At 38.0% G+C, this 16,110-nt stretch overlaps 2 protein-coding genes across 4 annotated transcripts in view; both read left to right on the top strand.

The window, feature by feature from the left end:
• Window positions 1-459: 459 nt before the first annotated feature.
• Window positions 460-16,110, top strand: part of DHRSX (dehydrogenase/reductase X-linked) — a 380,969-nt gene continuing 365,318 nt past the window's right edge. The window contains exon 1 of the mRNA XM_027842409.1: window positions 460-655. Coding sequence (XP_027698210.1) covers window positions 547-655 — 109 coding nt within the window. The 5' untranslated portion in view covers window positions 460-546. The remainder of the gene's footprint in view (window positions 656-16,110) is intronic.
• Window positions 567-11,721, top strand: ZBED1 (zinc finger BED-type containing 1). Of its 3 annotated transcripts, none has more exons than XM_027842406.1 (2): window positions 567-655; window positions 8,057-11,721. In XM_027842406.1, the coding sequence occupies exon 2, from the start codon at window positions 8,111-8,113 to the stop codon at window positions 10,196-10,198; it is 2,088 nt and encodes a 695-aa protein (XP_027698207.1). In that variant the 5' UTR covers window positions 567-655; window positions 8,057-8,110; the 3' UTR covers window positions 10,199-11,721. The 3 variants fall into 3 exon arrangements, with proteins under 3 accessions (XP_027698207.1, XP_027698209.1, XP_027698208.1); XM_027842408.1 differs by having other exon boundaries at window positions 581-655; window positions 8,060-11,721; XM_027842407.1 differs by lacking the exon at window positions 567-655 and adding an exon at window positions 1,585-2,113.

The following is a 16,110-nucleotide window of genomic DNA, read 5'->3' on the forward strand; positions in this document are numbered from 1 at the left end:
AGTTCGCCTCCGCCTGTCCCCTCAGTGTCGGCCTTGGCTGCCTCTCTTCGGGGGCCGACCTCCCCCAGACCTCCGCCGTGTCTCTGGTGTCCCGGCCCACACTCGTGCCCGCGGCTGGCGGCCAATCCCCAGAAGCCGCGGAGCAGAAAAGCCCCTGTAAAGCTCCGGGGGCGGGGGAGGGGAAGGGGAAGGGGCTGGTTCAGGCCCGAGGCCTCGGGGTGACCGCGGGGCGGCCGGACCCAGGAGCCGGGGCGGAGGCGGGCCGGGGGCAGAGCGGCCTCGTCCCCGAGGGGAACGGGAAGGGCAAGGCGTCCGGGGTCCGGCCGAGCCCCGCTTCAGACTCCCCGAGCCGGCGGCCGCTAGCGGAACTGTGCGGGCGAGGAGAGCTCGCTTCCGCTGGGTGTGGGCTCGGCGCGCGGGCCCGGCCGGGCCGGAGGCAGGGGCAGAGGCTGGGCCGCCGCCACCCCTCCCGTCTGCGCGGCGGAGAGCAGCAGCAGCAGCAGCAGCAGCGGCGGCGCAGGAGGAGGAGGAGGAAGGGGAGCAGCCATGTCGCTATTGTCTGCCATCCTCCCGGTCTTCAGGGTCTATTGCATGGCCGTGGCCGTGGTCCTGTCGCAGCTCTACCGGCGCTACCGCCACGGCTTCTCCCTGCCAGGTTAGTTAGCAAAGCAGCCCGGGTCGATTTCCTCGGGATTCTCCGGCGTGTGTCAGGTGTGGTCTGGGAGGGGGTGTGAGAGTGTGTGTGCGTATGTGTGAGTGTGAGTGTGTTGGGGGGAGGGCGGAGGAAGGAGAGAAGGGGGTGTTCCTTCTCTTTCCTCCTTTATTACGGAGGAGGGGGGTGAGGGGGAGGCTGGCACCTGAATCTGGGCTTTCTCGGCGGTGTGTTTATTCTCTTTGCAGCCTCCGAACTTTCCTCCCCGGGGGGATGTGCGTGTGCGTGTGTGTGTGTGTGTGTTCTCCCCTCCGCCGCGCCTTTGCCTCTCCCCGAGTCCTCCGCAGCCTCTTCCCCCGGCCTGGATGGAGTGGTTTGTTTGTTGTTGGAAGCAGCGGCCCGGGACCTGGGGAGGGGGCGAAGGTTTGCTGTACTCCTCTCTCCAGTCCTTCCCTCTCCCCCCCCTCAGCCTGTGACCCTGGGGAGGAGAGGAACAGGAGGGAGGACTGAGAGCGGGGCAGACCCCGGGGGCTGGCTTTGTAGCCGCAGCCCCCAAAACCTTAACCTTGGTCTGGCCGAAAACAGCTAGCTTCCTGCCCCCCCGGCATTGCGGACCCCCGCTGGGCCGGGAGCACGTTAGGCGGAGCTTGTAACCCCCCTCCTTCCCGGGGCTGCGGCTGGAGGGGTTTGCGTGGGGGAGGGGAGGCGGAAGCGCGAATCGCTGGTCCCCTGACAGAGTTCGGCAGCCGGTCTTGTGCGCACGCGCCCCGTGCCCGGGCTGGCGGGCGGGCTGGCTGGCTTCTCCCGGCCGCATCATCACCGTCCCTGGTTGCCCGGCCCTCCGCAGGGGCCGCTAGCTCCGCTCCCGTAATCCTGCGGGCCGCGGGGCTGGCGGGGTGGGGGTGGGGGTGAGGACGGGAGGCCGGTCTCCGGCCTAGCCGTGGCAGCTGCCCCGCTGCTCCTCCTCCTCCTCCTCTTTCCCTCATCCCCACCCCTCTTCGCACCCCCTCCCCCCTTGCTTGCACACTTGGCCGACCTGGCTTTTCTGCTTGCTGCACACACTCGCTTTCCCTCCCCAAGCTTTGTCTCAGCCACTTTCAGGGTCTCCTCTTCTTTTGCTTCTTGAGGGCTAGGAGAGTTGGGTTCTTATGGCTTGGCTTTTTTTTTTCCCCCAACATTGCTAAATCCTTTGTAAGAAATAGCAACCTCTTGTTTATCTGTTTTGGGTTACAAATCTCAGGTCGTTTTCCAACTCCAGATTATTTTTGGATGTGACAACCCAGGGCATGCCTGCAGTATGTAACTTAGACCAATTTTACCTGGCTCTCTAGCCCTCCTTCATTCTTTTGAGTTTGCTGCCGAATTGCACAGTCAGCATTACCACCTTGCTCTCCCCAGTTGCCCATATGAAGGAAATGTGGGTTTCCAGAGAACTTTAATATTGCTGCAGCTGAGTTGTAGGTAAGGATTGGATTCTTAATGCATGACTAGAAGAGAAATTAAATTTACAGCTTCTTAAAGTTGATAGGGGATGAAGACTGGGAATGGGTAAAGAGAGGTAATAACTTTTGTGAGTGTATTTATGTACCACACCAAGAAAAAAAATAATGTGAAATGAATGTAGAGTTTGCAAAGTCCAGATGCCATCAAACCTAGTTAATTGGATAAATTGATTTCTTTGACTTTTTAATTTTCTTGTCCTTAAAAGAATATGTAAAAATGTTTAAAATGAGGTCGAATTCCCTACTCTTCTAAACAAATTGTAGAGCCTAATTTAGTTTAAAGGTCAACTGAACATTTTTCTAGCCTTAGTTTTTCTGACTAGAGGAATTGGGGCATTCACAACCCCATTAAGTAACACTTAGAAAATCTGTAGTAATTAGAACAGAATAGAAAAACATAGACCACCCTCCCCCTCCCCACTTTAAAGTATTATAAATTGCTAGGTCTAACTGGTACATTGAGAAACCGTGGTGTTATGAGAATGAGACTCGGAACATAAATTGTTTAGTATAAATTGGATTGAGAGTCAAGTACTGGAAGACTGTTAAAACTTTTTGATAAGGAATTCCTTACTTGGTAAAGGACATTATTAAATTTAGAGTGGTTAAGTCATAGATATAATATCTCTTAAGTAAAATAATTGAAATGGTCACGTTAGACTTTGTTGTCATGCATTTTAAAAGAAAAATAATAAAAAAACAGTTGTTTGTAAATTTTTCTGCTTAAAGATAATATAATTGTCAAGAGACAACTTGCAATATAACAAACTTCAGGAAATTAAATAGGTTTTAGAAGTTGTATAACTGCTACTAACATCTCAGAGGAGCACAATCTCTAAATAAAAATATATGAAGTTAAGCTTTTAAAGGGGTGTTTTTTTGTTTTTTTTTCCCAAAGCTGATCATTCCCTCTTGATTAGATTAGTCCTATGGTGGGGTAGGGAAGATTACCATTATTTTGTTTATTCTTAAAGATCTGTACTATATACAATTATTTCTTAAGTAGAATTTAACTTGGCTTTTAAAAAGTTTTTTTTTTTAATCCAGATATCTGTATCACGGTAAAACTCATTGCTTAGAATGCTGAATGGAGCTTCAGATGGCTTAAACTGTGCAAAGGTCATAAGACTGCCAAACTGCTAATAAAGTTACAAGTTTCATATTTCAGAATGGAAGTAGCTAGAAGTCTTCTGGAGAACACTGAAATTGAATGGGTTCTAAGGAGTTTAAAAAGATAATTTTAATAAGGTGTGAGTGTGGGTACTGTTTTCTTTAATTGAGCTTAGACCAGAGGTTCCTAAACTCAGTTGGCCTACTGCCCCCTTTTTAAAAAAAAAATTACTCTGCCCCCCTGGAAATCTACTTTCTTTAACCCTTTAACTGCTTTTAAAAAAAATTTGCATCATTTAAAAAAATATTTTTAAAAATGACAAATTTAATAATTTAGTGTAAATTGTGGTTTTTTTCTTGCTTGAAATTTTGATGATGAAGTATTTCGTTATGTAACCATATAGTACCTCATTGTAAACAAGTCATTACATGCACATGTTTTTGTGGATGAATGGTGGACTTCCCAACAATTCCACATACTTGCCTGCCAACACTTGCTTGTTAAGACCTGTCAGCTTACTTGACCACAGCTCAATTATAACTTGAATTTTTTGTGTTTATTTGGAAAATAATGTAATCACTTCAACTTTAATTCTATTCCATAATACATGAAACATAGGAATGGTCTTTCAAAAATTTCTTCTCTTCTTTGGTTATGGTTCCACTACCCCCTTATTTTTATTCAGTGCCACCCCCCCCAATTGCACCTGAGGCTACTATCCCCCCCCCAGTATCACCTACTTTGGGAACCTCTTTAGACTAAGTGACTTGTAACCTCAATTAAGTAGAAAAAGGGAAAAAATTCTATAAATGGGTTAAAAAACTTCATTAAAATATTTATATTGTTAGTGTGAATTCTCCAAAAACACATTAATTATTGATCATCAGTATTTATTTGCTAGTTATGTGTTTACAAAGATCATTTATTACATTTGTAATTACTGTATCCCTTTTCCCCTCCAAGTGCTTTGTTTGCTTAAAAATATATGCATGTAGAAATATCTTCCTGGAGGTGTGATATTACCTCATAATCAGGTTTTAAAAACAGGAAATCTAGTCAGTATATTTAGAAGGATGAGCTAATGCTAATTGTGACATGAACATCTCAACATTGTAATGATTTGTAACCCCTTAAAAGTCAGAGGATTTTAGAGCTTATCTAGTCCAACCTCTACATTTTACAGATGGGGAAGGCCCACAGAGGTAAATAGATTAAATTGCTTAATGTTCACAAATAGTTTGTGGGGGAGCTGGGACTAGTACCTAAGTCTTTTGATACCCAGATCAGGAATCTTTGCACTAAACCAGGTAATAATACTGTGTTTTATCTCTTTGGAATCATGTTGTCTGTGCCACTGAGTAATGGTGCCTCAGAGACAAGATTTCTCCTTTTCTTAACCGGGGAGTTATTTTAGAGAAAATTTTACCTTCCATTGTTAGTTAACTTGTAAAATATGTGTTGTCTTTTCTAATATGGAGGAAGTTTGTTAATACGGAGCTTGAGAAATCAATATCCAGAAAAATGTGGCCATAGATTTAAAAGATGTGAATCACTTAAATGTAGCATTTTTTTTGGTGGGGAGTTGGCACCTATAGCTTTAAAAATGAATAACTTAGTTAATTAAAATATTTTATGTAAGAATCCGTTTTCTTTTTTATCTAGCCATTTTCTTCATATAATCAAAATGTTGAACTTTTTTGCAAAGCATCTTAAAAATATTGAATATTTTAATTTTAAGAATTTGAGAGTTTCAGCCATCGGTCTTACCAGGATGTGTAGGTGATGATAATGTGTGTATAGTATGTATGCATGTAAGTAATGTGTTGATTTATTAAATATATTTTATGAAGAGGAAGCATTATAATTTACACTTAGTTCTTTTTAACCATGTGCTTTGTGAAGAGCCAATGATTGGGGTATTTTTTATGACAAATAAGAAAGTGCTTTAAAGGTAAGGGGTGTTATGACATATGGGAGAAAAAAACCCATCTGTGGACAGTATTTCTAGTCACTTAATATCAGGCTTGTAACCCTACTGGGACATTTAGGACACAAGAATTGTGCCTTAGAGACCAGATGGAGAGTTTTGACATGTAGAGAAAATTGTCAGAGAATATCATATGGCCCCACTTAATTATGGAGGTGGTAGGCTAAAGCCACTGCTCCTTTGGTTGTCCTATATAAGAAAAGTCTTACCTTGCAAAGGCTTTGAACATTCTTCTAGTAGAAAGCTGTTGTGTTTCTTAAGTGAAAATGTTAGAATTTGAGGAAAATTACCCATATCCTCCTATAGCCAATTACAAGCAAGGCACAGACGTGTTTACTTTCCTATAAGTAAGTAATGATAGTAGATAATGAGGGTCTCATTATGTTGTCATTTTCAGTACCTTGCACTTTGTCTGGACTCGAGGTTGTTTTCTCATCCTAGGATAAAGTAGCGTATTTGGAAAGTCTGTGTTGTTGTTCAGTCATTTTTCAGTCATATCTGACTCTTTGTGACCCCATTTGGGGTTTTCTTGGCAAAGATACTGAAGTGGTTTCCCATTTCCTTCTCCAGCTCATTTTTACAGGTGAGGAAACTGAGTCAAGCAGGGTTAAGTGACTTGCCCAGGGTCACACAGCTAGTAAGTATCTGAGGTCAAATTTGAACTTGGGTCTTCTGACTCCAGGCCTGGTGCTCTATCGACTGCGCTATCTAGCTGCCTTAGGAGGGCTGTTATTTATTGCTTTAAATATCAAGCCCATGCAAAAGTAGCAGTAAAGTTCTAAATTAAAAGCTATTGAAGGAAGGACAAAACCAGACTTTTTTTTCCTTTTTCTTTTTCTGTTGACTTGATATTTTATAGTTTGTTTTCTGTTAAACTTCATTCTTTGCAATAAGCCCAGTTTGTAGACTTTTTCCAGGAATTAGCATGTTCCAATCCAATCCAATAAACATTTATTAAGTGCCTACCATGTACCAAGTACTGTGCAAAGCACTTGGGATACAATTAGTAAAAGAAGGACAGTCTTCAAGGAACTTACAATCTAAATGGGGAGATAAAGCACACAATTTTTTTGGATATTCACCTAGACTTAATTTGAAATGTATTGTAGGATCATAAGCTCATAGATTTAGAAATGGAAAGGACGTTAGTTTTCATCAAAGTACAACTATCTCATTTTACAGATGAGAAAACTGAGGCCCAAAGACGATAAGTAAATTGCCCAAGGTCGCTCTGCTAGTAGATAGAAGAGCTGGGACTTGAACTCAGGTTCTTTGACTTCAAATCCAGTATACTTTCCACTAAACCATGATGCCTCTTTCACTTTGAATATTTATCACCCATGAGACATTACACTTAAATACACAGGCTTCCATTTGTATCATAACTTACTTAAGTCATTATAAATGATAGAAATGAAGACTCATGTAAACAGTAATGATAATAAAATGCATAAATGATATGCTTGCCAACATAAATCCTAGAACAATTAAGATCCACAATTAAACTATTGTTTGTCATAGCATTTTTTCCCCTTCTAAGCCATATTAAAGTAATGTATTGTGTCTTGAAGTCATCATTATAGGATGTGATCTTTGCAATATTTATATTAAATCGAAATTACTTAGTCACAAGAATTAAAAAAAACATACTAAAATTTAAATAACTTTTGTTATTTCACTGAAATGAATTAGATTTCCTGCTTATACTCAACAAAAATTTATTAAGCACCTACTCTGTGCTAGGCTTCTACACTAAGCATCAAAAAACTCTTCAAAGTTGTTCATACTACAGTACAAAAATGGCACGTCGAATGGGAACATGAAGGAAACTTCAGCATTTGGGCATTTGGCTGCTTTCTAAACTCCAGGGGATGATGTTTTAGTTTTTGTTAACCTCAAGTCTAGAAATAAGCTTGTTTTCATTTGGTTTTTTAACAACAACTACGAAATAGAACATGCTAGTCAAAAAATTCCAAGGATTAAGACATTCAGCATTACTCCAATAAAGCTTATGATTATTATTATTATTTTTATAAACAGAACAGTCTATATTTTAAATACTGCCTATTTCTTTAGATGGGAGAAGAAAGTTTGTTGCTTGTTCAGAACTTTCTTTTGCATCATTAAAAGGTCTCATAAATTGATACTTCTGCTTTTTTGACCCACTTGGTTTCAGGCTGCCTCTTGCCTTATGTACTTATGTTATATTTCAAGTAGCATCAGATTCTCTAGCAAGGCATTAGCAGTAAAAATGCTAACTGCCCTAACTACAACTTTGTAAATGCATGTGTCTGCATGTAGTAAGTGTGTGTGTGTGTGTGTGTGTGTGTTTATGTGCACGTGCTTACACTTCCATAGAGTTTAAAGTTCTCGTGCTAATTATCTGCAAAACTTTCCTATCCAAGTGCTTGGTAAGACCAGTTAATACTAAACAGTTAAAAATCAGAAAATAAATGTAAGATAATTATGGATTTTCCTGCCTTTAATGTTCTTTTGAGTTCAAAAACCGATTTTTATATGTTAAAGTAATAGCATTGAATTTATTTATTTAAAAAAAAATTTTAAAAAACATTCCTGATTCTTCTAATGGGAGCCTTCCTCCTTTAGCTTTGAAAAGACAGTTGTCAAGCTGGACATCTTATATAGGCCACGATTCCCGGAGACAGCATCCTAACTTTGCCCAATCTAGTTAGAAGAGTGGGTTTATTATTGAATTTGCAAATGTGCTGATTTCAGTTCTGTAGTGAAGCTGTGATCACAGCAGGAGTATTTTCTCATTTTTTGTTTATGTTACTGCTTTTTAGCAGGTACTCATTAATGAGTGAAGGATCAAAAAGCAGGACGGTGGTGGAGAAGCAATGGAGAATAAAAGCTTAGAAAGTTCACCATCAGACCTAAAGTTAGTGGCTCACCCGAGAGCAAAAAGCAAAGTTTGGAAATACTTCGGTTTTGATACCAATGCAGAAGGATGCATATTGCAGTGGAAGAAGATCTACTGCCGTATTTGCATGGCACAGATTGCCTATTCGGGAAACACTTCCAACCTTTCATACCACCTGGAGAAAAATCATCCAGATGAATTTTGCGAATTTGTAAAGAGTAACACAGAACAGATGAGGGAGGCCTTTGCTACTGCTTTTTCAAAACTGAAGCCAGAATCCTCACAGCAGGTTGTTCAGGACACTTTAATCATGAAGACCAGCCACAGCTATGAAAACAAAAAGCACCAGGAGCTGACCTCTGCTGTGATTAGCCTAATTTGTGAGGGCATGTATCCTTCTTCCATAGTGGATGAGCCTACATTTAAGATGCTTTTGAAAACAGCGGATCCACGATACGAACTTCCTAGCAGAAAATATTTCTGTACAAAAGCAATTCCTGAAAAGTATAATGCAGTTAGAGAAATCGTCTTGAAAGAACTGACAGACATTTTGTGGTGTGGAATATCCACTGATATATGGAGAAGCCAAAACCAGAATAGGTCCTATGTAACCCTTGCAGTTCATTTCCTCAATAGCAGCTCTTCTCATTGTTTGGCTGTTAACTCAAGATGCTTAAAGACATTTGAGGTCCCTGAAGAAAACACTGCAGAGACGATTACAAGAGTCCTTTATGAGATCTTCATTGAGTGGGGGATCAACACAAAAGTCTTTGGTGCTACAACAGATTATGGGAAAGATATTGTGAAAGCTTGCTCACTTCTAGATATTCCAGTTCAGATGCCTTGTTTGGGTCAGACTTTCAATACAGGAATACAACAAGCTTTCCAGCTTCCTAAGCTGGGCAGTCTCTTGGCAAGGTGCCGGAAACTGGTGGAATATTTTCAGCAGTCTACAGTAGCCATGTACATGTTAAGCGAAAAACAGAAACAGCAGAACATAATGCACTGCATGCTTGTGAGTGATCGTGTTTCCTGGTGGGGAAGCACACTTGCCATGTTGCAACGATTGAAAGAGCAGCAGTTTATCATTGCAGCTGTTTTGGTGGAAGACAGTAATAATCACCACCTTATGTTGGAGACCAGCGAATGGAATACCATTGAGGGGCTGGTGGACCTGCTGCATCCCTTTAAGCAAGTGGCCGAGATGATGTCTGCATCCAAGTATCCCACAATAAGCATGGTGAAGCCCCTCCTTCATATGCTTCTCAACACAACCCTGAACATCAAAGAAAATGATTCGAAAGAAATCAGTATGGCAAAGGAAGTGATAGCCAAAGAATTGTCAACAACATATCAGGAAACCCCTGAGATAGACATGTTCCTTAATGTGGCAACATTTCTGGACCCTAGGTACAAGAAGCTGCCTTTCCTTTCTGCATTTGAACGGCAGCAGGTTGAAAACAGAGTTGTAGAGGAAGCAAAAAGCCTCTTGGAAAAAGTAAAAGAAAATAGTTTCAGGCCCGAAGAAAAGCTCTTTTCGTTATCTGAGGAGCCGCCGGTGAAAAAAATGATCATTTCTTCCACCCCACCCCCAACTAGTGCAATTAATAACATGCTGGCAGAAATCTTCTGCCAAACAGGGGGTGTGGAAGATCAAGAGGAATGGCATGCCCAGATCGTGGAGGAATTGAGTAACTTTAAGTCTCAAAAAGTACTTGGCCTAAATGAAGATCCACTTAAATGGTGGTCTGATCGATTGGCATTGTTTCCTGTCTTACCAAAGGTACTTCAAAAGTATTGGTGTATTTTAGCTACAAGGGTCTTCCCTGAACGACTTTTTGGTTCATCTGCCAATGTTGTAAGTGCTAAGAGAAACAGATTAGCTCCAGCTCATGTGGATGAGCAAGTCTTTTTATATGAAAATACACGTAATGGATCCGAAGCTGAACCTGAAGATGAGGATGAGGGAGAATGGGGCTTGGAACAGGAACAGATTTATACTTTAAGTGACACAGTTAATGTAAGCAACAATTTCTTTAATATAAGGGACAGTGGATTCATCTGACAGTCACGTTAAAATGCATTAAAGAAAAGGTGTTTGTCTTAAAAGTTACCAAAAATAACCTGTTTTATGCTTTTTTGTAAATATAGAACAGATGTAACAGTGGCTTGGTTTTTCATTTTCATGTATTTGTGCCTGCCATCCATAATCTCAAAATACAAAAGAAAGCTGGTCTTTGATGTTAACTGAAATGAGAAAGATGGAGTGTTCTCTTTAGGTTTTGACTGTAATTCCTTGCCCCTACATAAATAATATTTTTTTTAAAGCAATGAAATTAAAGATTTAGAAACCCACTTAGAAATGTCCCCCTGAGGAGTTTGACAGATTAAATTTATTAATAAAAGTAGAGTTGGAGGAGAAAGTTTTGGTTTTAAAATGTTTGTCTCATTTAATTCAGTCATATTTTTAATAGTATTTTGGAGAGATCATAGAGCAAGTAGAAAAATACCTTTCCTAGAGCCCTAGGTATAAGGTTATAGTTTTTTTTTTATTTAAATATGTAAAATATTTACTTTTTAATTTAAATGGGAACTTCGCTCAGAAAATTCTCCAAGCCCTTTAGTAGAAATATTCTTTAAAGAGAAGGCAAGCTTTAAGTTCAGTCTCAATGTGCAAATGAGCATGTAGAAGTACTTACCCTCCCTATCCTTCCCTCAAATATGAGGTGTTAAATTTTTGTTATGTTTCTTGTCAGACTGCCAGCTCTGAGACATCTCTCTCCTTTTTGCCAAAACTCATCTTTAGAGGTGGTTAGTTTAAGCTGTTTCTAAAGTTATTGGATCCTTTTTCTGGTTGATGTATTCTTAGTATATGATAGTTTGCTTTGTGTCAGAATGCTTACGTGTTCTGCATTTCTTAAAAACAGTAATTTTTTGCAGGCAGAAATAAGGTATCTCTTATGAATAGTTGCTTTTAAAACAAAACAAAAATCCCTAGCCTGTTTTCTGGTTTGTTACGTGAAGGTAGCCAAATGTCCATGAAGATTTTTAGATCCTGTTATTTAGGAGAAAAATTATTTAATTTTTTTATCTTAACTCTCCTTAAAAGCAGGAACACTTGTTTTTGTGTTTGAATCCCCCAGTACCCAGCCCAGTGCCTTGCACAAAGTAGGCGCTTAATAATTATTTGCTTAGTCAAAATGAATTTAACTCTACACCACTTGTCCAAATAAATTTGCAAAGTTGCCCTGTTTTGCTTTACCTTTTGAGTCAGTTTGAGGTGTTTACATTTGGTATTCAGGGAAGTATGAAGAAATATGCTACACCTCGGTCTGTTATTTGATCTTGAAAATTTCGATTGTTAAGGAATTCAAAGAGGCACACTATCTTTGTGTGTTAAATTCACCTCACTGGCTGTTCTGTGCATCTATTTAAGCAACCCATATTGGGAAAGACAGCATATAAATGGTTTTAAGAATGACCATTTTAGCTAGTAACTAAATTCTGCCCTGGGGTTGGAGTTGTAGATATGTGAGTGTTTAAAAAAAAAAAAAAAAAGTCAACCCTGGAAATTGGTGAGAATTTCACGTGCCTTTTGGAGGATAGCATCTGGTCTCTGTCATCAGTGATACATGGTTTTAGGAGATAAATTTGCAGGCTAAAAGCAATCAGAAGAAATATTTCCTTTTAAAGGAAAACATGATGTTAACTATTACAACATATTGTATAATTTTAGGCTTTTTGTAATTCATTTGTTAAAGTACTGGGACACTGTCATGTTGGAGGTGAAAAGGTGGGGTCCAGATTGGCCATGGTAGAACATGGCTGGTAGGATTTCACCTCCCTTCTCCACTCTAAGACTCCTAAGGCTGGAAATACTGTACAGTGCAACTTGTATTTGCCCTTAGTTGTGTTTTTTTTTTTTTTAAATAGCAGTACAGTGCACTGTTCTGTTCCTTGAAATCTCTGAATAATGAAACTGTAAACTGTTCCAATGAGACTAGTCTCATTGCATTTTTTTGTTTTTTGTTTGTTTTTGTTTTTTTTGTTTTTTGTTTTTATTTTTAAAACCCTTGTTGTCAGTCTTGCCTATTGGCTATGTTTTCTTATTTAATGTTTTAGGCTTTGACTATTGTTAAATAAACCAGAGAAATAAATTAGCTTCTAATTTATTTGTCTGATGTGTGTTCATATTGGTAGCACTTTGATTAAATTCTAGCATTGAGAGGTTTTTTTTTTTTATAAAGACACTTTTTCAAGGCATTCACAAAAGCTTGATATTTTATTTTCTGACCTTTTGAAATATAGAAACATTGTGATGCACAAAGACCTTTTTGGATTAAAATGTCTAGATCTGTAAAATCAGTGGGTTGAAAATTTTCGTAATGTGGGGATTGCTTGTAACTTCCCTTTATTACCCTGAGAGGTTTGAGGGCTTTATCTAGGTATAGGTAATAATTTTGGTTGGAAACCAAACCTAACTTATTTCTACTACAGTGAACTATAGAATATTTTCTTTTAAAAACTGAAATAATTAAAGAAAAAAAAGGGAAACCAGTATGTCACACTTTACACTAACAATATGTTGCTTGACAATGCCTCATTCCAGAAGGCGATCAAAAAATGTATTATTAAACCTTAGGTCAAAATAGGCCAATTTTTATTTATCAAATTTACCCCTAGAGGATTTTTTCTAATTTTTGAATGGAGAAGGCCTTAACATTATTTGTTGTTGCACTGTTATTTGGGATTATGCATCCTATTAGAATTTAAGGATCATTACATTTCCTGGGAATGTATCTTTATATATAATTTTTTTCTGAGCTACTATATTTATATTAACTGTGTGGGCATATCTATATATCTATCTATATATATATACACACATATTTGTACATATATGCATATATATATATCTATATATATCGATACACATGCAGACATCTATTTTCTTATCAGTGATTGCATGGGACATACTCCCTTAAAATTGTTTCCTTATACATGATTTTAATGTAAAGTCAAGTCATAATTCTGGACAGAGATTCCCACCCTTCCCCCAAGAAATGTTTCTTTGATTTGGGGGGAGGAGCTGGTTAAGCTTTTAAATAATTGTGTTTATGAAGTAAAAAAAAAAAAACAAAACTCCATGATACTACAAAGTCAATATGCTTTAATTTTACTGTTTTAAGAATTTTCTTAAAGTTTCAGCAAACTTAGAAAATGAGGTGGTTGAATTTAGAAATATTGTACATAGGCTCCATGAAAAAAAAATCACTTTTCTTTGAATGCTGCATCTATTTCAATTCTTGCACTCTGTCTCTTAGATTGTTTTTAACTTGAATGTCATTTCATATATTGGAAATTCCAAATATTGCACACCTAAATCAATGTACTGTATTTATATTGTTAACTCAGGGATAATGACTTTCTTAATTTAAATGATCTAGGTTGTGTCTAATTGTTTTTCAAGTCTAAAAGTGAAACACATTTGACGATGGAAAAGCTTGTAACCTATATCTATTGACAGAATGTGAAATCAAACTTGGCCTTTAAAAGAATATGATTTTATTAATTTCTTTTCAAGTTTCTTCTTCAGCACACTTCTGGAGCCCCTTCTTGTCAGCTTTCAAGTGGCTTATGCTGACTCTCTTAGGCCTCCAGCTTTTTATAACCTTTTCTATTGGACCAGTAGTAGGACTACCAACAACATTTTTATATGATGCTTTTTCTTCCTTGTTTGATAATACTTTCAAGAAAATTCCTCTGCTGTTTCAACAATCCTGTTCTCCACGGAGCCTAGCACAGGGTATCATCATCATCAATCAGGACTGTGGCTTAGTATTTGCCCAACATGGTCAGCAAGGCACCTGTGTGTTTTTCTAGTTGTTTGAAGATTAAAATAAGTTTTTCAAAGATCTTAAAGTGATGTCATTGAAATGAATTTACTCTGAAAAACTATTACCTTCCTTTTTCTGTAATTCCTTTTAGCAGATAAATTGCACAATATCCAAAAACATTTATGTGGAGGAAAAAAAAGACATGTAATGTTTTTATTACATTTTCTTGTGATGTATTTTAGATGACTAATTATGCTCTGTCTATATATGTCTTTGGTGTATATGACTGTAAGTGTGACTTTTCTTTTAAACTATTTCTATGACTTGTTGATGAAGAGCCGTGAGTGTCGTATTCCCTTATCACATTATCTCTGTTGCTGTTCTGAACAATTTATTCTATTTTCGATTGAAATCATTAGGAACTTAGTTATGAGAATGTACCAAAACATAAGTTACGGTAAGATTGCAGGGTTTTAAATCTTTTGTTTTTTAATGTCTGATATTTAAATTCTTTATTTATATTTTTTACAATAATAACTATATGAGTAATATTTTATCTGACTTAGTCCTATGGACTCCTTACTGAATTTTAGGTGCTACTTCTGCCTTGTTTTTGAATGTTGGTATCTAATGAAATTATATATTTGCTCTAGGTTGTTCTCAGATTACAACTCCTGTGCCTTTTCTACTTAGTTTTATAGCCACTTGTGAGGGTGAACTTTAAATTTAATATATTTAAAACATGTTAATATACTTAAAATAGTAATGAATGGTATGGAGAAGTTTATTTTCAAAAGTCTACTAACTAATTTTAGGGTTTTTTCTCCTGTTGAATGATATGATTTGAATAAGTATTGATGTACCTAAAGGAGTTTTTTTTAAAAATATGTAACATTGTGACACATAAAAATGTATTAAATTTAAGAGAAGAAAAAGTTGGATTAAGTTAACTTTTTCTAATAAATGTACTTATATAATTATAACTTGTTTCAACTATATACTGAGTGTCTTGAAACTGAAATATAGTTTGTTTTTTTAGTTATGGAAAACAAAATCTTGGAGTTAGAAGAAACCTTAGAAGGTTATGTAGTGTTCATAGAATTCAAAATTGGAAGACACCTCAGAGGTCATTTGGTCCAAAATCCTATCCAGTGCAGGAATCTTTTCTGATATATCCCTGATAGTCACCCAGCTTTTGCTTCAGTTGTTCTAATGCCAACCTTTTGAGGCACCCACCCCCTATTCCCTTATGCCCTTATGTCCCTTTGATTTGTTCATTAGCTCTAAATATTAGAAAGTTATTTTTTATGTTGACATAAACATAACAGAAATTATCTATTGGTTCTAACTCTACCTTATGGAATAATACCACTCCAAGTATATTTTGACTTTTAACATGGAAACACTTCAGAAATTTGAAGGTAGTCTTTACATTCTCACTAAATCTTTTATTCTCCAGACTGAACATCACAGTTCCCTAAATGTTCTTACCATCTTGTGGTTTCCAGGCATCTTTTAATGAGCTTTCTCTGAATGCCCTCTAGTTTGTTAGTATTTCTGTGGTACTCAGAGTGGATGCAACATTCCAGAATTTGGTCTGATCAGCACCTAGTACTATTAGTTGATTTGTTACCACTCTTGACTTGGTCACTGTACTTGTATTAATGAAAGCCTGTTATTTTTGTTGTTGTTATTTTAAAGTTTTTAGTAGTAGCTTTACCTTGTTGATTTGTAGTCATTGAAAACTCCTAAGGTTCTTTTCACGTGAACTTCTGTCAAGCCTCTTCTCTTCCTGTACAACTCATTGTTGTGAGCCTGAATAGATGAACCTTGCATTCATTTATTCAAAACATATTTATTGAGTATATGAAGCACTGTACTAGGTGATTTATTCCTGTATACTTGTTGAGATATCCTAATTTCCTATATGACGTTAGTCAACACAATCAGCATTGTCACTTGCAATTTTGATAAGCGTCCCATATATTCCCAGTACTTTTATAGAAATGATGATCCTATAGCCAATATAGAGCCCTGTGTCATGCTACTAAAAACTTCCTTCCAGGTTGATGTTTAATCTCTTTGGCTATAGCTCAGCCAACTCAGAATCTACATACTGGCATTATAAACATGTACATTA

This window comes from Vombatus ursinus, unplaced genomic scaffold, assembly GCF_900497805.2.
Source record: "Vombatus ursinus unplaced genomic scaffold, bare-nosed wombat genome assembly UNPS02014872.1, whole genome shotgun sequence".
In the NCBI taxonomy this organism is placed as follows: domain Eukaryota; kingdom Metazoa; phylum Chordata; class Mammalia; order Diprotodontia; family Vombatidae; genus Vombatus; species Vombatus ursinus.

Coding starts and splice junctions, on each gene's coding strand:
- ZBED1 (XM_027842406.1), top strand. CDS start 8,111: ATGGAGAATAAAAGCTTAGAAAGTTCACCATCAGACCTAAAGTTAGTG.